Here is a 25490-nt window from a genome sequence, read left to right as displayed (position 1 = left end):
ATTAGCTTACAAGAAAAATAAAAGTATTCACCAGATTCGGTCCAAAAAATAGGAATTTGATTTTGTTTTTTGCTTGTGCTTTTGATTAAGCCAACGCTTACATCACCCTAGTCATGAACATGGTTAAACATGTGTATGAATGAATGCATTTTCGTTGAATTACCCAAAAGCAAGAATTGAAGAATGCATTACCAAAAATAAATATCTGTTCATCCAAGTATACATAGTTCTCAGCTGTAATGCACAAACTGAATCTAAACCATCAAACTGTCTCCATCTTCTATTTTTCCGACCTTTTATTTATTTTCCATTTTTTTTCTTATTTTTCCCTTTACACGGTTGGTACTCAAAACAATAGGAGTGGCGGGTCAAATACCATTTGTTCCATTCGTCTTTCCGCAACGCTCATCAAGCCAAGAAATACAGTCATCGAATACTTGAGCTATCGTCTCATCCGGCTCCCCTTCAAGAAGGGAATGATAAGCATCTTTATACAAATTAAGTTTCTTATCTAAACTCCTCGCCTTCTCGTACAGAGCCTTGCTCACTGATGGATCAGTCACAATATCAGCCTCCCCATGCAGAATTAATAGCGGCAGAGAGACCTACAATAGCGTAAACATTCATCTGAGTCATTGAACATATGGACACCGATATTCCACAACTAATTTCCATGATCAAATTTCAACTTGTCATCAAAGTTTCCATGACTAAATTTGTCTATGTTGATATTCAAGATATTTTTACAGCAAGATGTGCTTAAATTATAGTATTTAATATTTTACTCTTATTTGCATATTTTTCTATTCAACGTGTCACCAAAGTTTCCATAAATAAATTTTTAGTAGAATGACATGTTTGCGTGTCTGTGTCCGTATCGGTGCTTGTGTGTGTGTGTGTGAGAGAGAGGGAGAGAGAGAGAGAGAACTTAGGAGGAAAAAAAGTAAAAAATTGAAATGAACCAAGAAGAACAATTACGTTTTACGGGACTAAGTACATCATGTAATAAGACTGAGCATTACAAATCAAAGACTTCAGAAACCCTGAGGGGATAGTCACATTTCCTGTCTAACACCTGCTCGACTAGCTCAGAAAGAGGGAGCTGGAGCGTGTCTATCAACTCTGAATAAGAGTTGGGTGAAATTTTCATCGGCAAGGTGTAAGATTCAAGTCTAGTTGTGACGTGAATATGTTGTATGTCTGGCATGCCTGTGTGCTTTTGCATGACTAAGTTACGCTAAAATAGGAATTGGATTATGTAGTTTGTAGTGCAGTATCAGACTCTCATACAGAGAAATAGAGTAGGAAGTGACGTACTTCTTCCAATCGACGTTCTATCTCTTGGGTTGTTCTTAGAAGCTCTACGGCAGTCCGCAAACGTGGTTTATCCTTGTAAGCAATGACATTATACGCTGTCTGCATTCAGAAAACAAAAATACTTCAGCCATAATTACATAAGAAGTTGCAAGTGGAACCATACTAATAGCTGCACAAAGGATATGCAGGACCAAATACAGTGCGAGGCAGTTAGAGAGGGCAAAAATAACAGCAACGTATTATCATACATTTCCCAACCCCAGACTTGCTAAATCATCTATTAGAGGAAAAAAAAAAGTAGAGAAACAAACCATTTCTCTCTTATTCAACTCTTTAAATGCCATCTCAGCTAAATCTTTTTGCGGAACTAGCTTCTGCCTTGGAAGAAATTTAGCCACGCCAATAAGGATTTGTGCCAATAACCATGGTGGCGCCACATCATCTGCAATCTACACAAAAGGCTTCTAGCTAATAAATTGCTGAAATCCCAGAAATAGCGGTTGAATATCAGAAGCAAGTTCAAACGTATACTTTGCACATAGGTGCAACGAGAATGGCTCCATTCCATGCATTGGGCTGTTTCAGATGGACCTTCAAAGCTACTGCTCCACCCATCGACTGTCCAAACAGGAATCTCGGGAGACTGAGAAATTCTGGGTTCTCTGCATCCAACACATCAAAACCACCATTCTGATTAAGCACTATCAAACTGACAGCTGAAAGAATATTGTGCACAACACAACAGCTCATAACAAAGCCAGCATTCATCTCCAGTGAGAGAATTTTCTTAAGAACACTAGTTCACATCAAAAGTCCTATGGCTTACATACTATGCCCTTTCTTTAAAAAATTAAAGCATATGGTTCAGAAGTATGCTTCTCGCTAGATTCATTTGCAAGTTTTTCCATTTGTCAAAAAAGCCGCACAACTTCTGTTACCACACCAAAGTTTAAATGCAGTCTAGTGGAGGCTCCAATGGTATTATCCACTGCATGTGGCAAGAGTAGCCCGCATTCTGCAACAATTATAAACTGTGGGGGCGAGGTAAGATTCTTCATAATAGCTAAATCACAAAAAGAGGAAGCGGGTGCAGGTGCGAGAGCGAGTGTGCGAAGGCAACAATATTAAAAATATCACAAGTGCGAGAGCGTCGGCGTCTCAGAGAGTCTTATACATACTTAATGTCTAATGAAACTTACTAGTATTTTTGCTAAATGTTAGTTTGATCTTAAGTCGTATTTAACGCTTTGGTTAGGTTAAATAAAAAAATATGCCCCTTTCAAATATAGTGATGCTATCTATGCCTAGCACGGATAAGTTTGGAGAATCACCCATTAGTTTCTGTGCTCAAATCTCAGCAATTAATTCTCTCTCTCTCTCTCTCTCTCTCTCTCTCTCTCTCTCTCTATGTGTTTGTGTGTGTAAATAAATAAATATATATATATATATGGCTGATTCGACCATGCAACATATCTCAAGAGAGAGATACAAGATTAAACATGGCAAGTAGTCTTAAATCCTATTGGCGGGTGCTCTGCAGCGACGGCACATTGCTATCAAAGAAGGGGGAAGGGGAGCCAACAATAAAGCCATTAAATCATTGCCTAACTCCCCATCCAGCCCCCTCCCCCAGAATAAAAAGTGGAACAAAAAGTAATCACGTCACCTAATCCTTCTCCTCTGAACTACGCGAGAGAGTCAAAAACAGTACAACAATCTCAACTACTCATGGGATGCTGACAATAATGAGGATACAAAAGGTGACAACATAATAGGAGAAACCATTTCAGTTTATCAAACCTAATCAATGCCAATGTTGCAATAATGGTTTTAACCCCCATGCTCTGAAAGTACTACATACATTTTGCAATTGATGGGTCTAAATAGAATGAATTTGCTCGCAAAGTAACAATACAAGGTCTGTCTTCCCAAATATTGGCGACAAAGTATGACTGAAAGGCCTTTGAAAAAGTTTTCCAGAACTAACTTTTATGGTGGATTCTCCTTGATCCTTATTAAACGTTTAAACCAATTTACAAAAACCAATCATCACCGGCTTCAGATTTTGGATAAAGAACCCTATGCTACAACTTTCCTTTATGTTTTTCAGTTGACCCTGCACAACCTCCAGCTTATAAGGGAGACTCTCTAAAATTCATCTAGGCATATAAAGAACATATAATGAGTAGAAGTTGAAAGGCTGAGTGAAGGTTTTTTTTTTTTAAAGTGAAGTTAATGTCTGATCTTAGCTTCAATAAGAGGACACGTAAACTTTGAAACATAATTAATACCTTCGATCTTTTTATGCTTAGAGCTCCAAGGAATTAGCTGGTTGGGCTTGTACAATTGTCATCCTTGTTTCTTCCAATTAACAAATAAGTACAGTACTTTTAAAGAGTTACTCATACGGTAGTCGTGCCCCTAACAGAATCTGTTCTAACTATCATAAAGGTTTAAACAACAAATAGCAATAAAACGTCATTGACAAATACACACTATTAGGCACTATACCGCTGATTTTCGAGAAGTGCTCAATAACATCATCAACAAGGACATCAAAGCTTGTGATATACCCATGCAGACCTCCTGATAGACCAAATCCTGGATAATCCATCGCAAAAACTCCATATCCAGCTGATACTAACTTCCTGGCAATTCCTGCAGACAATCACAAAAAATTATCACAATGCATTCACCTCGCACTATGACTATATCACTTCTAATTCATCATATGAACTACATGCCTTCACCAAAGAATGTGCAAGTATCTCCATAGCCATGACAATAACAAACCACTGCTTTGGGACGACAGTTTCCTGGAAGCCAGCTTTTTGAGAAAATTTCCACGCCTCTAGAGTTCACTTCATATGACTGCACCAAGAAACTCAAATGATCATTGCCCCATAAACTTACATGCAAACACACACCAACTGCATCATTATTAGGGCATTTGGCGCAAGCTCCCCATATGGTAAAACCTGTCCCATCTTAAAAGATGGTAACCCATCCTATTTTCTGAAAATCCAAAAATCAACCTTCAGTAAATCATCTTATGATCTAGCCAAACTTTTTCATGGTAATTTCAATTACATATTTAATATTTTCCTTATGTGTATGCAGTCAATATCTTCCAGGGTTTCCAATCTCCTTCATTGTTTGGTGAGCGCTGGCAACTGGCAACAATACAGACAATAAATTTATAGTTACAACTATCATGAACTAATCAGACATAAAGTTTCCCATAACAACAGTAAAAAAATACTGATAAAATTGTCAGTCGAAAATAATACTACGTGTAACAATCAAGGGGTAGGAGAGAAAGAAGGAAACAGGGTTTAATGGAGAAAGAAATATCTCACTGTTTTCCGGTTGCCCGCGACAATAGTAATGCTTAATTTATTCCAACAACAAAACATTCTGAAAAATCTATAAAAAGAAAAATAGAGAGAAAGAGAGTTTGTTGGTGGATATGAATGCATAGCAGATACAAATGCATATCCCTTATCATTTACTGCTTTCATGAGATGCCACTCTCATTGTATCCAAACAAATAAAAGGCACGCAAAAAGCTACGCATTATTGCTGAATTTCAGTTGCCCGCATATCTAGAGTGAATCTAGAGTGATGACTAATCAAGAAAATTCTTGGGGTCAAACAGACATAAGCCAATACAACAACAACAACAACAGTACTCATGTCGTCTCCAATTGATGGGGCCTGGGGGTATGGGAGGGGGAAGAATTGGGGATAACCTCACATTTGGTAATATATGCACAAAGAAACTGCTCTCAAAAAGTTTTAGCACTGAAATAGTGACCCCCCCCCCACACCCAATACCTTAGCCAAGTAGTCTAAACCTTCTTGTTAGAAGGAAAGTCCATTTGTCATTGAAACGGTAATTAGACTTCTGGGCTTTACCACATATTGTAGCCAAGAAGGCTGCATCATCAGATGCTTTTCACAAGTTGCCATTATCGAGTTTCTTTCTTACATAACGACGTTGCTCCAATCGCATAAGCCACATGAAGGAGTTGACAAGCAAAATAACAATATCTACCTAATAAAACACAAGGGTGTGGGCCTCCACACAAGACAAGTTGATCCAAGGGTTGAGATTCATTTGATCCAAGGGCTTATGTGTGCTCTTCAACTCTCTTAAGAAAACACCCACACTTTTACAAATTTATTACAAAAATGCCATCGATTCTTTTTATCCACTGCTTAGCTTCTGGTGTTGGCATGAAAAAACAAAAATGCCCGTGCCTACAACACTATCGGAGTGCATAGTGCCGTAGGCACGGGCAAGCACTAGTCTTTTAATAAGTGATGAGAATCGCTTGTCCATCAACACACATTCAGTTGTTAGCTGCAAAGGCTATTCACTTAAATGCATGTGAAAAATGGAAACATTGAATCCCACATCATTAGGCAGATCAAATCGATATTAAAAGGGAAAGCAAAATAGAAAACAAAAACCTTTACCTCGTTCATCTTCAGCCCATCACATGGCACCTGTAACAGCATAAAAAAAACAGTAAAAAAAAAAAAAAACAATTAATACTACATAGCCATAGCGTGGAGATAAATCACATTAAAAAAGCAGTACAGGTTTGAGAGCTTTATCTTTTCATCATAGTTTACTTAAAACTAGTATTGATAAGTTCACAGAGGTAGGAGATACATGATTAAAAGACCAAAAGGAGCGAAGACGACTAAGGCTCTACTTGCTTCTTCCAAAGATCGAGGCAAAATAACAGCAAAAATTTAATTTGTCCTCCTTCAATAATCACAAATTCATTCAACTCATTTTCATTATTGTTTACATGAACTAAAGTGGGGTGAGGCCACAAAATTATTGAACTCTCACGAAAGATAAATAAAGTAGAACCCGGTTCAGGTGCCTCCTTTTCAGTTCAAGGACGAGGTCAGCCCCTCTGAGCTCGAGAAGTCCAGCCTAATCCATTTTCTACTCCCAACCGCCTACCGAACATTATGTTTTTCCTCTGTCTTTCCCATACATCCTTTATTACATTGGAAAATTCTAAAATCAGCTCATGAGCTGATAATAGTAGGTGTGTGAATGTATATTAAAAAGTGTAAAAAATAAACAGAAATACATATTTTCTTTTTCTTCTAGTGTGCTTATCTTCAGCCCAATGGGCTGACAATAGCAAGACCGTATTACATTTACCCAGTAAACAAAATTAATACACTCCACTCCAATCTCTATTTCCTCAACAACCCCAAGTTGCCTTCAAGATTCCAAATTATTAAATGTCCATTGAACTTTTGGACCTTTCCATCTTTCTCGTGCACAAATTTCTCCCCATTCCCCACGTGGGTAAATAATCCCTGGTCAATGACTCAAATCACAGCCATTATCAACCCTGTAACACGCAGTCAATCTCCCATAGACGCAGCAAAATTTATGTTCACAATTTAGAGTGCGTTTCTACTATATTATTGGACTACACGATAACGACAATTGTCAAGTTATTTCCGCTAAATGGTACTTCCTCCGTCTCATTTTGATAGCCCCTGTGAAAATAGGGGAAATCTTTCGGATCAAAAGAACAAAATACTTTCGTATATGATTTTTTGACTTAATTAGTTCTTTAATTTGGTGCAAAAAATTCAAAAGATTATGAACGGAAATATTATATTTTTTATTCAAAAATTGCACAGAAAGTATTATATTTTTTATCCAAAAATTGCACATCTTTCTGAAAATTACATGTGTTTGGTTGATATATGTGAGGAGAATACTGTCTAGAAATCCTTGAGAACATGGACTAAAAAGTCCGTTTGGAAACGCCGATCAAAATTAGATTCGATTTCACATGTTTCTGACTAGGTGTACCAGAAGTCAAACGCAGTACCTTGAACAAGCAGAAATCAATCGACAGCTGAACATCTTTGAACGCCTCACGAGCGCGACGCCTGGCGGGTGCTTCGTCCATGTCAGCCTCCAATAGCTCTTGCACCTCCTTACTAATTCCTCTGAACTTGGGTGGCTTCCCAATCACCGCTCTCTCCCCCATTTTACAGCAAACCCTAATAACCCTAAATTCTAACAGGAAAAATTCGATTCGACTTAGAGCTGAGAAGGGAGTCAAAGCGAATGCAATGACTTGTGCGGTTGTCTCTGTTTCAGAGTTCAAATGCGTAAAAACCTTCGTATGTTTAACATACCAGTAAGAGATGTGTGTATGTACCGGTTAGCGGGGTTCGTCTGGGAAGACTTGTGGGTTTCGAAGCCATTAAAATAAGATGCTGTCTAGAGGAGGGAGGGAAGGGGGAGGAGAGAGAGTAGAGAGAGAGAAACAGGGGAAATGCGTAAGCTAAGGGAACGACTGTGACTTGGCAAAGAAGATGCGATCTCTGTGGTCGGCTGGAGTTTTTATTTGGTGGTATTGCGGCAATGTAACGTGGTGCGCCATCACCTTAATTGACCACACTGTGGGGATTCGTGATCTTGGAGCACCGCCACGTAGTGCTCCATCTCTTTAATCGAGCACATTGTGAGGATTCGTGATCTTGGAACACCACCACATAGTGTCCATCATCTTTATCCACCACATTGTGAAATTTATACACTTACTGCCCCTTTGGCTACTTATGTAAGAAAAGGGTTGTGATTTCATTTGCTTATGAGAAAAGAAAAGAAAGGATTAGGCTTTCACATCATCTTATTTTGAATACTTCCTCTTTCTCTTTCTCTCCGAATCTCACCACTTTTGGTGAGAAACAACAATGACTCATTAAGGGGTTAGTATTTCTCACATTCTCTCTCACTCTTTCTCACCTCTTTGGCCATCCAAACATGGGAGAGAATGCAATCTCTCTCAATTTCTTTTCTTTTTCTCTTGAAAACCACATATCCAAAAGAGCTGTTAGTATTAGATTTCACAGAAATGTGCGGTAGATAAGGATATTGGAGATAAGGATATTGGAGTACCACGTGGTGGTACCACAAGACCACCAAATAACTTTTCGGGGGGTTGATGGTAATGATGATGATGATGTATTTTCTTATTATACCGGAAGTTTGTTTGTCATTTTTGGGCTCAATTTAGTGAACGAAATAATGTAGTTTTAAAACTTTATTAAAAAACACTAATCACACTTAAATACTCATTGGAAATCAGTATAAACAACTTCCAAAATCGATACACAGTGAACTTGGTATGAGTGATGGTTTCGATAAGCTTTAAAGAGTGCATGATTCTGATGAGTCCGCGAATGATGCAATAGAACGCGAAGAGATCGGTCCGGAGATTGGTTCATTGTATTAGAAAATAGAAATAGTTGCATGGGATTCCTTCTTTAGTTTTGCTTAGATTTTGGAAGTAGTAGTATTGCAAAAAGAGTGGTTGCCTCTTTTTTTTTGGTTTTTATCGATTGAAAAAGGAGTACTCTAGTTCAATTCAAACTTCAAATTTGCACGCCAATAATTCAAGCAAAAAACTTCAAACACGTTCTCTTCTTGAATGTCTCTCGAAGCTGATGAGGGACTTAAACTTCTCAACACATTTGGGTGCCATCCAACAATTAACGAATCTGCATCGCGCAGCCAATCATATGACTTCGAATTGCATTAAGTTATAGAAAAGACCCCCGATACACACCCTCATTGCGAATTTTTGTGGCTCCTTTTACAAAATTTTTATGGCTTGTTTTATTCTTTGGGTGTACGGTACACAGCTTGCGTATTTTTATGTTTACTTTTAGGAATTTTTGTAGTGGTGTTTATAGATTTTGTGTAAAAAAAGAGAGGCTCAAGCTAAAGAAAGACGGCTTAAAGTTATGAATTTTCGCAGCGTTGTTTATGAATTTTCGTGGTGTGGTTTGTGAAAATTTTTTGGTCCAAAATAGGCCGATTTTTTTGATAATCAGATGTCTGGGCTAATCCAATACGCAAATTTTTTGTGTTCAATTATGAATTTTTGTAGCTCAAAATACAAAATGCATAGCATACACCTGAAATAGTCCGCAAGTTACTAATGACGGAAATGTGTTACATAAGTATATACTATGTTTCTTCTTGTGACTGAAATAGAAACAAATTGGCCTCCTTAGAGCATCTCCATCCTTTTGGTAAAATTGTTAATTGATTTTAGAATTTCAATGTGATCAAATTTGGAATAAACTTTGATTTGTTTTTTTCAATCGATAGAAGAGTAATTTTTTACATCAGATATGAAGACATCAGATATGAAGTACATCGTATAAATCTAGGACCTTACATCAATTATGAGAGTCCACGAGATAATCGAGCACAACAAGCAACTCAACCAATACAAGAAATAAACTTATTATAGGGTAGAAACAAAGAAAGAAATGAAAAGCCCTCTAGGGAAAGAACACCCACACGCAGATGGAGAGACTCGAACTCCTGACTTCTTAGTGAGATGCAAGAGTCATGGTCAACTAAGGGCTTGTTTGATAACCTAGGCTTGTTTGATAACCTAAATTCAGCACTTAAAACTGAATCAATTAAGTAATAAGTGATTCAGTAAGTTTGATAACTATATTTTACATTGCTTAATAAATTAAGTACCACTTAAAATATAAGCCAAAAAATTGAAAAAAAATTAGCTTTGAGCTATTTAATTCTAGCCGAATTTTTATGTACTTATATTTAACCATCATACCATCACCACAACCACTCCAACCAAAACCTCCACCACTCCACCACCACCACCCCCAATACCACCACTACACCACCACTTCCACAACTCCTCCACCACATCACCACCATTAGCTCCACCACTCCACCACCACCACTTCCTCCACCACCACCACCACCACCGCCACTTCCTCCACTACTACCACCACCACCAGCTCCACAACTCTACCACCACCACCACCACTATCACCACCGCTACCACCACCACCACCACCACTACACCATCACTTCCACCACCTACACCACTCCACCACCACCACTCCTCCACCACCACATCTGTGACGCCCCGATTTTTGAAAATAAAATCGGAGGTTTTAAATATTGATTTCTAAAAATTTATTGAATTAAAATTCAAAATCCAAACCGAATAATTCACCCTAAAGTTTCGTCTATTACAAATTATCGTAGAAATACTGAAAATAGTCTTTGTGGTAATAAACTAAACAAAATAACAGAGCCATCTTCTAGGTTTGATACGGATCCCAAGCATATTCTGGCTCAGCTCCCACCTCTGGGTTCTCTTCAGCATTAAACTGTTCACCTTCGGGATTTGGTGTCCCTCCTTGATTATCTGCAAAATCTGGCACGGAAGCTAGGCAATCCGTACCTGAGTGAACAAGTTCACCCCGTAGTATAATCCAACCCAACTACCCTTCTTACTTTACAGTTAGCATGCAACAGGATAATAATAGTATGAAAAAGTAATACAGAGTTTGTTCCACATAAATCAGTTCATTACTATCCATTAACTTGACGTGAAATCTAAGATCTCCTCCGCGGAATCTTTCCTTCCTCAACCGCTAGCCATGCTCGGTCCCATGAGGTCACTTCCCTTTGCTGTCGCAGATGCACATAAGTTATGTACCGAGTATGCATCCCAATAACTACAACAAGGGGAAAGCTTATCATGCCTGAATCACAACTAGGGCTCGCCTATCTTATATACCACCTCACAAATCACTTCACAATCATCACTGGACACCCGCCAGTCTATCAATTTATCACTGGACACCCGCCAGTTTTATTTTCATCAATATACCACTGGTGCACTGGTGTTTTTATCACTGGACACCCGCCAGTTTTATTTTCATCAATATACCACTGGTGTTTTTATCACTGGACACCCGCCAGTTTTATTTTCATCAATATACCACTGGTGTTTTTATCACTGGGCACCCGCCAGTTTTATTTTCATCAACATATCACTGGTGTTTTTATCACTGGACATCCGCCAGTTTTATTTTCATCAACATATCATTGGTGTTTTTATCACTGGACACCCGCCAGTTTTATTTTCATCTCTAATCTCAACATCACGCCTGCAGGCAATCTATAAATAAAACCTTTCAATTTATCCATTACTTAGCACTGTCTAAGTGAATTCTATTTCGCAATACCACCCCATATCTCTAGGGTTCAATCTAGCATCTAAGTCAAGTATCGGTACAATATGCAATTAATCAATTAAAACAATTAATAGATAATGAAATCACACAACTTTTTATGGATGAGCCGTTGCCCTTAATCTTGTATGGTCATAATGTCAATAATCAAGTAAGAGTTTTTAAAAGGAATCAAAAGGAAAATTTTCTGGACTCTTATTAATTAATTCCAAGATAATAGATAAATAAATAAAAAACTAATTAAATACATTAATTAGGTAAAAATATTAAAATAATTAACATGACCTGATTAAGAGTCCGAGAGGTCCTATGCAACCAGTTGAGTATCAAAAGTTGGGTTCGGAGGGTCGCGAGATTATTTTAAATAATGACGTTAAATAAAGTGACCGAAAGTGAAGTAAATAGATAATAAATAATTTATTAATTGAAATATATTGAGGTTAACAAAGTTTCATCTTCAGAATGTAGGTAGTCTAAATAAAATTACTCGGGCATTAATAATATGGTTTATAAGGTCGTAAGGTAATTTTAATTGGAAACACTGTAAAAATAATAATAAATAGTAAATTAAATAAAAAATATATGAAATTAACAAGATAACATCTTTGAGTTGTGAGGAATTTAGGAAAAATAGTTTGGGTGTTAAAAATATTATTTAGAAGGTCGCAAATATTTTTCATTTACAAAATCTTGAAAGATAACGAATAATAATTAATAAATATCTAAATAAATAAATAAATTATGAAATTAACAAGGTATGATCTTTGAGGTGTGAAAAGTCTAGGAAAAATAGTTCGGGGGTCAAAAACGGTGTTCGGGAGGTCGCAAAACACTTTTGAACCAAAACAGTACAACCGCAAGGTTGGACTAGTCAACCTTGCGGCTGGGGCCTCCACCGCAACCTTGGATCTGGTTCTTGCGGCCCGCAGGTTGCAGCCGCAAGGTTGAACGCAGGTTTCGTTTTTTTGTCTTTTCGTCACGGTTTTGACGCATGGGTCCATTCGGGGCATAGGGTTAAGCATAAAAACAATAAATATACTTAGAGGAGTGTTTGGAATGGGTTATACTACCTTGGTTCGGGCCGAATTGATTTTAGAACGAAACTTGATTTTTGGAGAAGACAAATTCGGTTTTGGCGATCGGGGGACCTTGGGCTTGAATTGAATGATGCTTGGGGATGCTTGGGATTGAGGGAAGTGATTGGAGTGGTCAATTCGGGTCTCGGTATGTCGTGGCTACAAAACCCACTTTTCTCTCTCTTTCTTTCTCTCTCTAAAACTCCATGGATTGGAGTTCGGTTTTTCTCCGATTCCTCTCTCTTTCTGGACTGGTGGGGCTTGGAAAATTTTGTGGTATGCCCTAGAGTCGGAATAATGAGGTATATATAAAGGAAAATTTTTAAAGAAGGGTGATAAAATTGTGTTTTAATGGGATTCAAACTCTTGGCCGAATATGGACGAAAAATAGGGTTAGGGAGGAAGTAGAGGTTGAGTAGGAGAGGGAGAGATGGAAGGAATTTCGGAATAATGCATGCATGCAAATAGAAGAAATTAAAATAGGATAATTATAATAGGATAATTATAATAGGAAAATTCTTATTTGTATTTATCTTTAAAAAAAATTAATTTCCTTATTAATAACACTAATTAAATGTTATTATTATTAATTGAAATTTTCGGGCTGTTACAACATCACCACCACTAGCTCCACCACAACCACCACCATCACTACACCACTTCTACCACCTCCACCACTCCACCACCATCATCACAACCACTCCTCCACCACCACCACCACCGCCGCCATTACTCATCACCATTACCATCACTACACCACCACCATCACTCCACCACACCACTCCTTCACCACCACCACCACTCCACCATCACCACTACCACCATTCCACCCCCACCCCTCCTGCCACTCTACCACCTCCACCACTCTACCACCACCACCACTACTTCACCACCACCACTCTTACCACCACCTTCACCATTACTAGAAGTATATTGTGACTATTAGTAAATTAAGAGAGAATTGGAACAAAATTAATTCATCAATTTTTTTAATTCAGTACTTAATATATTTTATCAAACATTTCAGCTTAAAAATATCAGCATTTAGTTTGCAATGCTTAATTTTTCAGCTTTCAATTTTATCAAACAGCCCCTAAATTCAGCACTTAAAACTAATCAATTAAGTAATAAGTGATTCAGTAAGTTTGATAATGATATTATACATTACTTAACAAATTAAGTGCTACTTAAAATGTAGGCTAAAAAGTTAAAAAAAATTAAGTATCTTTGAGCTACTTAATTCTGACAAAATTCTTGTGTACTTGTATTTAATCATCATATCACCACCACAACCACCACCACCACTCATACAACCACTCCACTACCACCACCACCACAACACCACCACCACTCTTCTATCACTCCATTACCACCACCACCATTACCACAATGCCACCACCACTACCATACTGTCGCTGCCACCGCCACCACAATGCAACCATTGCACAACTATCACTCCACCGTAACGACTTGAATTTTTGCCCTATTTTTTTTAATACAAATTTATAATGTTAAATTCTTAATTCAATAACTAATTAGATTGAGTTATTAATTATACATTATTATGTGTATAATTGATATTATTTACACACTTGTATATGATATATATTTACACTTTAGATATACAAGTATCCATGCTCATCTTTTATCCTATCTAACCAAAATTCTATCGAAACTAATCTTTCACTCCCCTTCAAACTCTTCCTAAACTATATCTCTCTCCTCCTGCATTCCACCACCTCTATACTTCTCCTCTATAAATACCTCTCTCTTCTCTCACAATACAACACTCCTAGTCCTCTACAAAAACAAAAAAAAAAACAAGAAAAGAGGGATCACACCTTTTCGATTTTCGTCCATATCATGTCCCTCTATTCACGGCTTGTTTCCTCCTAGTTGCTGTCGTTTTTAGGCCTAGGTAACGGTCAAGGATTGAAAGAGTTATCGCTGTCCAAAGTTCAGTGAAATTTTCGAATTTTTATTTCCAAACAGCAAGCAGAACTTATGAAAACCCCCACTTTTATCCTAGTTCGAATGATTTTCGGGCTTCGACTTCTTCACAAAAGTTGTAGAACGTTTCAAGATCTTCGCGTTAGACACAAGAATCGTCCAAAACGGTAGAGGTTTGATCAAGTTATTCCAGTCCAAAGTTGCTGCTAGAATACTAATCTTTCGCCGCTAAACGAAAACTCACTGGACTCCACAGAATCGTTTTGTCTGGATTAAAGGTATTATAATCCCTCTCCTACCTCTCCCTAAGTATATTAATGTACTAAGTGGTTAGTTTTTATGATTAGAATCGAAAAGAATTGAAATTAGAATAGGACGAATGAAACTCAATTTTTTCCGAAATTTTACTGTTCACTGTTCATGGGCGTGAACACTATTCATTTTTTTTACTATTCATACCCGCTGGAAGTTAAAGAAATAGCATGACAATTACACTTATCCCCCTGCTCATTTTGAATGTAACGTTTCAGCCCAGATCATTAAATGAAATTGGCTTTCTTATTGCAGTTACACCCTGAGGTTGTTTAGTATAGAAATTTGGTCCGATTAAGTTTTTGACTTGAAACAATTAGGCCCTTAAGGTACTTACATGCCCAGTTTTGACCCCATTGTTATATTATCACTAATATGTTAATCCAATACAAGCCTACACTTACTAGTAAGGGAACAAAATTAATTTTCTTTATTAATAAAGATTTTCATTAATACTATTTACTTCTTGATCATACCAAATTAAGGGCAACGGGCCATTCATAAAAAGTTACGTGATTGTCTCGCTCATTATATATTTCAATTATCACTTTGATTACTTGTTTATTATTCCAATACTTGATTTGAATACCAGATTGGACCCTAGAGACATGGGGTGATATTGCGAAATAGAATTCATCTAGACGATGCTAGATAATGGATAAATTGAAAAGTTTTTATTTTTAGATTGTCTACAGGCGAAATTTTGAGTTGTGAATGAGATGATTTGAAACTGGCAAAGTAAGCCCAGTGTTGATTGATGAATTGAAACTGGCGGATAGCCAGTGATGAATTGATACTGGCAAAGTAAGCCCAGTGATGATTATGATGATTGTGAAGTGGTGCATAAGATAGGCGAACCCTAGTTATGATTCGGGCATGATAAGCTTCCTTTTGTTGTAATGAGAGGGATACACGCTATGTAACAACTCCGATTTTTCGTTCAATAAAATCTCGTTGTTATTTGAAATTTCTTAATTTCTCTTAATTGCTCGTTGATTTTCTTATTTGATTTCCTTGTGGTTTGTATTTAAGCAATCGAACGCCTTATTATCGTAATCCTCGTCTAGTAACCCTAATTACACTTTAGCCCTCAAGGATCGTTTCTTGACTTATATTCCCTACTTAGCAAGCCTAGTTAGCTTCTAACCGACTTGTTGGCAACCCAAACTAGGAAGTCACCTAGTTACTTTTCCCTAACCGTAGATGGACCGTTTTGCCCATCTTGAACCTTTTTAACCTTTTTAACCCTAGACTAGAAATTGTTTAATTGTTTTCTTTTATTGCTTTAACTTTATTCTTTATCCATTGGACGATAAATATTAGGGGAATTATTATCCATTGGATAATAGAAACCCATTTCTTTATATTAAAAGGATTTTTGAAAGATTTGAACAAGTACTTTGATCTTTTAAAGAAATGACATTTGAAAAATACTTTTGATTATTTTTTTTCTAATAAAAGTACCCAAGTAACTTTGGACCATTGGACAATAACCATTAGGGTCTTTACCCATTGGACAAAAGCCTTTTCTTTATTTTATTTGGTAAGTACATATATATATATATATATCATCACATGTGTAATAAAAAGGACATGTAGTCTTTTCCAAAAAAAACTTAGTTTAGTATTTAAAGTACCCGTACCTTATTATCCTTTGGATAATAACCGTTAGGGATGTTATTATCCATTGGGTAATAGGCTCATCTTTCAAACAAAGTACTTAACCCATTAAAATAATATTTTGTTAAGATTCCCAGGAGTACAAAAGTACATTATTATATTAATTAAAGTACGGTACCTTTTGTATTGGTTTAAAGGGTGAATCTTGACCCTTAAAGACTAAATTGCCCTTTTGTACAAAAGTACCTATTGTTTATTTGTATTCTTGCATTGTAGTACATATATATACATATGTATATAGCTAGTACATGGGAGAGAGAGAGAGAGAGAGGAGAGAGGAGAGAGAGAGCCGTGAGGGAGAGAGAGAGGGGAGAGGCCGAGAGAGAGAAAGAGGGAGAGGGAGAGAGAGAGAGAGGGAAAGAGGAAGGAAGAAGAAGATGGATTTGATGTGTACTAGACCTTGGTCTTCCAAAGTACTTCAAAATCCTTGGTGATTTCTTTTCCTAGCCAAATCTTAACTCCATTGTCCTCCATTGTACAAACTTCAATTGTTTAAGCCATGAATCTTGTACTCATGTCTCCTCCTTTCCAACATATCTTCCAAAGATCAAATCCAAGGACCAAAGTAGCCATGCAAGCCTACCAAAGTTAGCTTCCAACCTTTCAATCAAACCTTGACATGTGAAAGAAAGGTGAGGGAGAAAGAGAGAGAGGGGAATTCGGCTAGAGAGAGAGAGAGAGGGAAGCCCTTGCCTATAAATAGAAGCTCATTCCAAGCTTAAACTCACACCTTCAAACCATTGCTCCAACTTCTCTCTAGAAATTCCAAAAGTTTTTGCTTTCAAAGTTCTAGTTTTCTAGTGTTCTTGAGAGAAACCACCAAACCACCTTCCAAAACCACCGTTAGATCTTTTAAAGTAGCTTAGTTAAGTTAGAAAGTTGTTTCTAGGAAAAGAAAGTACAACTCTTTTCCTTTCGAAGCAAACCGACGCCGTTACGCCGCCGAAATCCAAAACCGACGACCGAATCTTCTTAGCCGACTACTACTGCCAAAAAGCACGGTAGGATTTCCTTATCTTCCATCCCGGTAGAATATTCTTATCGTCCACCCCAAGTATAGAGTAGAAATTCCTTATCCCTATTCCTAATTATAAAGTAGTTATCTTTACCTACTATCCCAAATATAAAGTAACTTTGATCATTATGTTTAAAGTAGATAAGGTTATCTTTTGTTGAGAATGTATGAGATGCATGATGTTGTTATTATGATTCAAGCATGTTATGTGGTCAAGAGTTGGATAATATTGTTGTATTCATTTTTGAAATTTATAAATGCTCGTTTATGTGGAAAGTCCTACACCACGGAGTCTATGCATGTAACGTGACACAAAAACCAAAGAGAATAGAGACATGGCACCTAGGGTGTGTTAATGAAGATAAAAATGTGTATCCGAGGGAGGAAATATTTTGAAACTACATAATGACCGGTTTTTGGGTGCATTATGTGAGTTGTGTATGTGTATGCCAATGGGAACCCGGCGCGGCGGAACCGAGGTTGGGTGTGTGCTTGGTTATCCGCGGTACGGAGCCAATGCGGTTGTGTGCCATTGGGAACCCGGCGCGGCGGAACCATTGTGAGGATACTCGGGAAACCGGCGCGGCGGAACCGAGGTTGGGTGAGTTAAAAAGGAGTTTTTTGGGTAAAAAGGAAAGTGAAGTAAAAACATGGTCTACGATGAGTCTAAGTAATGAACACAACGTTAGTCAAGTAAGGATTTTGGATCTGAATACTTATTTGGACTATATGCATGATCTAAAGTAGAATTGTTATTATGATCTTTCATCCATAAGTTAAGGGTTAGAGGGTTTGGATAGTTCTATTGAGCTTTTTGGCTCACGGTGTTGCCTTTTTGGTGACCCTGGCCTATTATATTGGTGGCGACACCGGTATAATATGTCAGACTTCATAGACGAACAGGGTGAACTATACACCTTGGAAGCCTTCGGAGCCGAGGAGCTAGCTGTGATGGAAGAACAAGCGGAGCTGTAGTTAGGAACCTTAGTTTCCTTCCGTTTGAAATAAAAGTACTCCTTTTATGTTTTTGTTGTAATAAAAGAGCCGGACTCAGTTTTTATTTCAATAAAATGTTTTATTTAACGTACCCAAAATTCGGGACGTTACATGCTAGGTACATAACTGAGGTGCAATCTGCGACAACAAAAGAAAGTGATCTCATGGGACAGGACATGGCTAGCGGTTGGGGAGGAAAGATCTCGCGGAGAGATCTTAGATTTCACATTAGAATAATGAATAATAACAAATTGATGTTTGTGAATCTCTATTTTACTTCTTCGTACCATATTTATCCTGCTGCTTGCTAACTGTAAGGTAAGAGGGGTAGTTGGGTTGGATTATTCTACTGGGTGATTTATCACTCACGGATACGTCTGTATCCTGGTAAATCGATTGCTTCGGCGATCAATTTGCCAGAGGGAGCAGGATTCAATGGAGGAGCAGTCGGACACAGGAGGAATATCAGGGACAGAGATCGAGTTTACTCGAGATTCGTGTCAAGCTTAGAGTCAACTCTGAAGTTAATGTATTTTGAATTAGTAAATTTATCTTGTAATTGTAATAGATAAACCTTTATCTTGGAAAATTATATTTATTTAGCAAAGTTTTCTTAAGAAATTATTTTCTTTTGCTTCCGAAAAATCGAGGCGTTACACCACTCACTGTCACCATTACACCATCACTCCATCGCCATCGCCACCGCCACCACTCACTACCACCGTTACATCATCCTCACTCCACCACCACCATTAACACCACTATCGCCAGCACTCCAACACCACCACCTCCGCCGCCGCCACTCCATCACCACCAACACACCACCACCACAATGACCATTCCACCATTATTATAAGTATATTGTGACCATTAATAAATTAAGTGATAATCGGAACTAAAATTAATTTATCATTTTTTAATTCAGTATTTAATATGTTTACCAAATAACTTTTCAGCTTAAAAAATTCAGTATCCAGCTTTCAGTACTTAATTTTTCAGCATTTAGTTTCAGTTTTCAATTTTATCAAACATGCCATAAGTTAGCCCCAGTCGGTTCATGAACTTTGATTAAAGCCAATAAGTTTGTTTACACAGACTTTTAGCACACATATTGCACACAGATCTGTGTGTAGGGCCTACTTCAGGCAAATGATTTGAGCCGTTCATTAAATGTAAAACATTTTTTCAATGGTTCATGTAAAAAATCAGTTCAATCTGATACTTATAGATACTCGTTTCAATCATCTACATTTTCATTATCCAAAAATCAGAATGAAAAGTTAGATAATTAAATCGAGCACTTATAGGCATCGGATTGAGTTGATTTTTTGCGAGGAGCTTTGAAAAAATATTTTACATTTAATGAACAATTCGGATCGTTTGTGTGAAACCCATAGTAGACTCCACACAATAATCTGTGTGCGATATGTGTGGATTGCACGATTTTTAATTTCTTGCACTCTTTCCTAATGGGCCCACAAAATGGCTCTAACTAGCTATTGTCTCTCTCATTGGACCAACATTCCAAAATAGCTTGCCAGAAAATTAATTTGATAGGACCATCAGGCTCTACATTGGACCATCCCTTTTTCCACAATTTTGGCAAATTTACTTTAAGATTGTGCATATTTCTTAAAACAGTCTTATCGACATCGAATTGAGCTAATTTTTTTAGAAAGACATAAAAAAATATTTTAAAAATATCTTATGATTTGAATTATCTTTATGGGACCTGTAATAGTCCCACAAAAATAAAAAAAATCGTTAGTGTGGAAGGCCAACCAAACAGGAAATAGTGTGCATTTTAACCGGGATTTTTAACCAAAACAACAGCACTTTGATTGCTACCACACGCTACTGTCCCCCCAACTGGCCAACTCCACCTCAAAGTTAGTTATGGAAAAATTATGCTATTTAATTTTTGGTAATTGATAATGCCACGACACAAAATTCTAATGCCACGACTTTTATAGTGGTCTGACGTATTTATACTTGAAATTGAATGGAAAGCTGACACATACACATTCTCTCTCTCTCTCTCTCTCTCTCTCTTTCATACATATCTCTTCTCTCTTCCTGTAACTGTTTGAATTCAGTACCACAACCCCCTTTCTTGATTGACCAAGAAGACCCAGCAAAGCCAATTGATACTATCGGTGTCAGCGGTGAACCACCCTCCCATCCCTATGCTTATCACAAACCCTCAGCAAGTGATTACACACTTCTACTCCGCCGGAATCTGCAGTGTTGACAGCCGGAATCTGCAGTGTTGACAACCCCGCCTCTATCTGCCCCCAGTCCAAAATTGAAGAGGCTCTGAATTCTTGTGTCTCTTTCATCCTTTGTTTCCTGCAATGCAGAGAGCATGTGGTCGATTGAAACAGGGTCTGGTCTCGTCATCGCCGGTGCAGCTCCGACATTGAACCGTTAATTGAATAGATCTGAAATGTATTTATCGAAATCCTAATCATGGGTAGTAATCCTCGCTTAAAGTCGAATAGATATTAGGAATTAATTTTCCGAATACTCAACGTAATGATTTGTGTCAGTTCTCGAATGCCACTTCGGTTGTGAAGAAATTTGTTTTACTCCCAAAAGGTTGGGTGGGAGGTTGAGCCTAGGCCATGGCTGAGAAAAGTAATGAAGAGAGAGGAACAAGGTTTAATTTCCTTGTGAGGGGAAATTTCTGATTTGAGGATAAAAATGGCAAATAGACTGTGTCGTGGCACTAAAGAACTGTGTCGTGGCATTAGGGCCTTCCTAATTTTTCCCACCTTTAGAGTTATTCGTTCCCATTTTTCCTAATCCAAATTTCTAAAATGATATTCTGAAATTCTTAGAGTCCCTTTTGTGGTTATTTACGTTTTGTTTGAATAACTATACAAATATTTTTGTATCAACAAACACAAAAAAAAGAAGAAAACCATAAATTATGAGAATTTATAATGCCACTCCCCAAGGCGAGTGCGATTATCAATTTAGGGAGTGACATTATCAATCCCTATATGTAATTGATTTTACCACTCCTCTAGGGAGTGCGATTATCAATTTGGAGAGTGACATTATCAATTCCTATATGTAATTGATTTTACCAATCCCTTGGAGAGTGACATTATAAATTTGGAGAGTAGCATTATCAATGCCCGACAATTATTAGCTTCTTCACTTATGATCTTCTTGTACTTTCTCTTACTTAGTCAGCATAAAGCCATAAACCATTCCACATATAACTCATCCAAATATAGAGCAATGATAAGACAAGAACAAAACTCTAGAACAAAACTCCGGGCACAATTCGAAGTTATATAGTGATATTGGCGCGCCGTGCACATGCATTGAATGACTATTTGTGTTTTTAAAGGTGGTAAAAAAGAAGAAGAAGGAATTGGATTCTCAGTCCTTCAGTTCATGATCTTCGGATTATTTCTGGGCCACATTGATAATTGAGAATGTTTATTACTAGTTAAAAGTTGTTGAGAAAATCAACTAAGCTAAAAAATATATTTGATAATTGATATGACTTAAAAATGCATATCATATTGAAACAAAAAATGTTGCAACATTGGATCAAAACTAATTTACTTCATTAATTTAAAAAATGACGTGTTCCGCAATTATATGAAATAATGTCTGATCAACGTGATTTTTAACGTAATTAATGTTACCAACGAGATTTAAAAACTGAATGATCCCTAGAAAAGATCCGAAGACTGCATGAACTAAACCCTTGAATCCACTTGACGGATGGAAGAAAATCCAGTTCCAAAAGGAAAACAATGAAAACATTAAAATCAAACATTCGTCCTTAATTCCACTTTTAATTTCTAAAAATTAAATTTTCCCAAATGAGAAACAAAAAATGATTTTATTTCCCTAACCAAAACTTTCACATTTCCATTTCCCCCTTCCATATATAAGACTCAAACCCCATCCCATCCTCTTCCCTCTCCCTGCGGCGGGCACCCATTGCCGCTCATTGCTTTACCGGCCAAAGGTTCTCTCTCTCTCTCTCTCTCTCTCTCTCTCTCTCCATATCTCTCTATATAGCTACGAATATAACTCTGTTATCCGATTAACGTGCTCTCTAGAGATTACTATTTCCCGTTTGTGCATAACATTTTTTGCTGGCACAATTCGCTATAGTTAGAAAGTCCAACCCAAGCCCTAGATTTCTCTGACTCCATTGTCCTATTTGGTGAAATACGTAGCTGTACTTTTCTGGACTTGCCTTCACGTTTTGCGTTCACAATTCCTCCCTCCATAAACGGAGCCTTCACCTTGGTTGTCATCTGCTCATTTACCCATTATGAAATCCCTATTTATACCCTCCCCCTGTCCCTTTTTTCATCAGAACCCATTTGATTGGAACGAAATTCTAAGGAATTGTTTACATTGTCGAATCCATACGTCGTTTTTATTTGGAAAACTCAGGTGTTCAGACTAGCTTAGACGCGCCTCAATTAATCCTGGGGACCAATCCCACCTCCCACTTGGCAAATCCATACATTGTTGCATTCATATTATATATTCTCGGTTTGTTTCTTGGGAAAATTCTGAAAGAAATAGAGATATCTCGATTGTCTTCAAATTGAGGCTTTTGTGTTTCGGGTCGTGCTCGTGTAATTTGTTTCGGAATCTTGAAACAAGTTTGTTGTTGATCAGAATTTTGGCCGGTTTGGCGGAATATCTGCTCTCTTCTGCAGAATTGGAAGTGGTTTGAAGATTGATTATTGTGATTTTTGGACCTCGATACGCTTTTATGGCTTCTGGTCAGGATGCTATGGGCTCATTCTCTATTCCTGACTGGAAGGGACCGGTTGTTTGTCCAAAACCTCGGCGAGTTGGGATTTTGGTTAATGATATGATGAGACCTACGAGATGTCACACGGGGTGATTATTTGCTTAATCTTTTATCTAAGTTATGTCTATTGTATGTTTGCAAGACTTGATACCAGCTTTTTCTTCTTCAAATAACAGGCATCAAGCTGAGGTGTTTGATTCAAAAGTCGGGGCAGAACTTCTTGACCTTATTCTCATGAAGGTATAGTTCTAGAATTTCGCTATTGAACCTATATACAGAATTAGTTCTTGTGTGCGCTCGCCCGTGTTCCTCACCGTATGTTCATGCATGCATAAAATGTTGGATATTACGTGATGTCAAAAGTGTTCATATTAAGTTTGCTGTTTAACATGTCTTATGTCATTGAATATGGGACAAAGGTACTTCATTGGAAGAGTTGGTTGATTAGTTTCTGAAACTACTTCCCCATGTTATTGTGATTGGTTTCTAAGCACATGTTTTGTAGTTGGGACTTGAGGTGTCTATGGAAACTAGATGATTTGTTCCTATTTCCTTGAAAGTAATTTCCAATGTGAATCACTTGATTGGATGGTAAATATATTCTTGTCCAAAGATTGATGGAGTCATTTCGTGCTAGATCGAGGAAAGCTAGGAGAGGTTCTTTTATACTATTGAAGTTGGTTTGGGTGCTAATATTATTCATTGACGCATCACTTTGTTATCAACTTATCGTTACAGTTTCTTGTTCCTCATCCTTGAGGTATCTTGTACATCTGTTAATGAATCTTAGGATTCTTAATCTTAGCTTTCCTTAATAATTACATAGTAGTTTTTCTTCCTCGAAACCATGCAACAGAAAAGTGGTTTCATGTTTGTTTCACATTTTATGTGCACTTGTTCAATCATTTCCGGCATGCGTCCGAACCCCCTTTGTATATTACTTTCTGGATTGGTTGTCATATGGGAATTAAGTTTGCCCCATCTAGCTATAAACAAGAAATCCTTAAGATTTTTAGAACTAAACTTCTTCCTTAAGGCTGTGTTGGAATGATACATTTGTAGATGGATTTGCCAAGGGAAAGTAAAATGATAGAAATAAACCAATTTAGCTTACCTAGTCCCCCAATGAAACCATGATACAACCCAGTAAACACACAAACTAAATGTCGAGCAGACTAATGAAATGGCTAAATATATTCAGTCCCATAGGCAGATGTTGGGATCCATCTAAATCCAACTACGAGTTTTGATGTGATTTTATTCTGTTGCTGCTTTTACAGGGGCAATCTGCCACTCAGTTAGCATCTTCGCCTCCATTTTTTTCTGGGTCTCCTCCTACCAGGACTGCTAACCCTTTAACTGAAGATTCCCGATTTGTGAGTGGAAAAATTACTCCTACTTCTCTGTCAGCATCGCCCGTTTCATCCTCTTCTGATTCTCCATCTTCAGCTCGTAAGGGAGGATGCATTAGGTTGAAGTTTGGGCACAAACCGGCTGCAGTTAGAGTTGAAGGCTTCGACTGCGCTGCTGTGGCATATTAACTTCTTAACTAAGCCGTACATACAAAGGAGCTCAATGCCACAGAATTCGACAAACAGCTAATTTTTCATGAAGAGAGTATTTGTTATTTTTCTTCAAACGGGAAGCATAGGAGGGGAACTTCACTGAGTAATAACGTGGTTTGCCAATGATTTATTGCCTGATTTATGTCTTTGTATTTAGCTTGACAGAAAGTCAGAAGAAGTGCAGTGTCTCAAGAAGAGTTGGTTGTATTGCTTGATAATAGGGTTTTCTTTTTCTTTCATATTTCCACATAAAGTGGATCACTACCAAGAGGGTCTTTAGGGTTCTTTTTGCAATCACCGGGAAAGAATTCTGTATAGAGGCTACATGTAAATACGCTGGTGATATTGAAGGACCAAGTTTGATATGTTTTTGTATATTTTCAAAGTGTTTTTTTTTTTTTATCTTGGCATGTTCAGCTTCTGCTTTCTGGTCGAAATTCTGAACGTTTTTTTCCTTCTAAATGTTGTTTAATCACTAATTCTAAACAAGTCAGATGAGTTTGCTGATTGTCTGCAGTTTTGTTTAAAGTCTTCTATGTACAATCTGCTGTTCTTCCTACTCCCTTGGATAGACTTGGTGTGTTAGAGCTTTTCCTTCCTGACCCATGTGTCCCACTGTGTCGGTACACATAAAACGGGCGGTCCTGCAGGGCGGCGAGCCTCAAACTTTTGAGTGATCTCATTAG

At 37.5% G+C, this 25490-nt stretch overlaps 2 protein-coding genes across 5 annotated transcripts; one reads left to right on the top strand and one right to left on the bottom strand.

The window, feature by feature from the left end:
- Positions 1 to 159: 159 nt before the first annotated feature.
- LOC131304632 (caffeoylshikimate esterase) lies at positions 160 to 7694 on the bottom strand. 3 transcript variants are annotated; one of them, XM_058331957.1, is made up of 9 exons: positions 7533 to 7694; positions 7197 to 7387; positions 5800 to 5829; positions 4062 to 4188; positions 3829 to 3975; positions 1849 to 1979; positions 1629 to 1766; positions 1318 to 1416; positions 160 to 605 (listed from the first exon to the last, which is right to left on the bottom strand). In XM_058331957.1, exons 1-9 carry the CDS (start codon positions 7576 to 7578, stop codon positions 369 to 371), a joined length of 1146 nt encoding a protein of 381 aa, XP_058187940.1. In that variant the 5' UTR covers positions 7579 to 7694; the 3' UTR covers positions 160 to 368. The 3 variants fall into 3 exon arrangements, with proteins under 3 accessions (XP_058187940.1, XP_058187941.1, XP_058187942.1); XM_058331958.1 differs by having other exon boundaries at positions 7510 to 7691; XM_058331959.1 differs by having other exon boundaries at positions 7197 to 7380; positions 7510 to 7691.
- Positions 7695 to 22282: 14588 nt separating this feature from the next.
- LOC131304640 (uncharacterized) lies at positions 22283 to 25169 on the top strand. 2 transcript variants are annotated; one of them, XM_058331969.1, is made up of 4 exons: positions 22283 to 22432; positions 23101 to 23328; positions 23416 to 23479; positions 24520 to 25169. In XM_058331969.1, the coding sequence occupies exons 2-4, from the start codon at positions 23198 to 23200 to the stop codon at positions 24778 to 24780; spliced, it is 456 nt and encodes a 151-aa protein (XP_058187952.1). In that variant the 5' UTR covers positions 22283 to 22432; positions 23101 to 23197; the 3' UTR covers positions 24781 to 25169. The 2 variants fall into 2 exon arrangements, with proteins under 2 accessions (XP_058187952.1, XP_058187953.1); XM_058331970.1 differs by having other exon boundaries at positions 22324 to 22432; positions 23142 to 23328.
- Positions 25170 to 25490: the final 321 nt, after the last annotated feature.

Source organism: Rhododendron vialii, chromosome 10a, assembly GCF_030253575.1.
Source record: "Rhododendron vialii isolate Sample 1 chromosome 10a, ASM3025357v1".
Lineage (NCBI taxonomy): Eukaryota > Viridiplantae > Streptophyta > Magnoliopsida > Ericales > Ericaceae > Rhododendron > Rhododendron vialii.
Note: the sequence above shows the minus strand (reverse complement) of the source record. Positions and strands in the feature narration are given on the sequence as shown.

What these genes read in the sequence shown, in the direction of transcription:
- LOC131304632 (XM_058331957.1), bottom strand. Translation starts at nt 7,578, where the DNA reads ATGGCTTCGAAACCCACAAGTCTTCCCAGACGAACCCCGCTAACCG. An exon ending in TTGCACATTCTTTGGTGAAG is followed by an intron (nt 3,976 to 4,061) that starts GCATGTAGTTCA and finishes GATTGTCTGCAG; the next exon opens with GAATTGCCAGGAAGTTAGTA. An exon ending in GCACTTCTCGAAAATCAGCG is followed by an intron (nt 1,980 to 3,828) that starts GTATAGTGCCTA and finishes TGTTGGATGCAG; the next exon opens with AGAACCCAGAATTTCTCAGT.
- LOC131304640 (XM_058331969.1), top strand. Translation starts at nt 23,198, where the DNA reads ATGGCTTCTGGTCAGGATGCTATGGGCTCATTCTCTATTCCTGACTGG. An exon ending in CCTACGAGATGTCACACGGG is followed by an intron (nt 23,329 to 23,415) that starts GTGATTATTTGC and finishes TTCAAATAACAG; the next exon opens with GCATCAAGCTGAGGTGTTTG. An exon ending in TTGACCTTATTCTCATGAAG is followed by an intron (nt 23,480 to 24,519) that starts GTATAGTTCTAG and finishes CTGCTTTTACAG; the next exon opens with GGGCAATCTGCCACTCAGTT.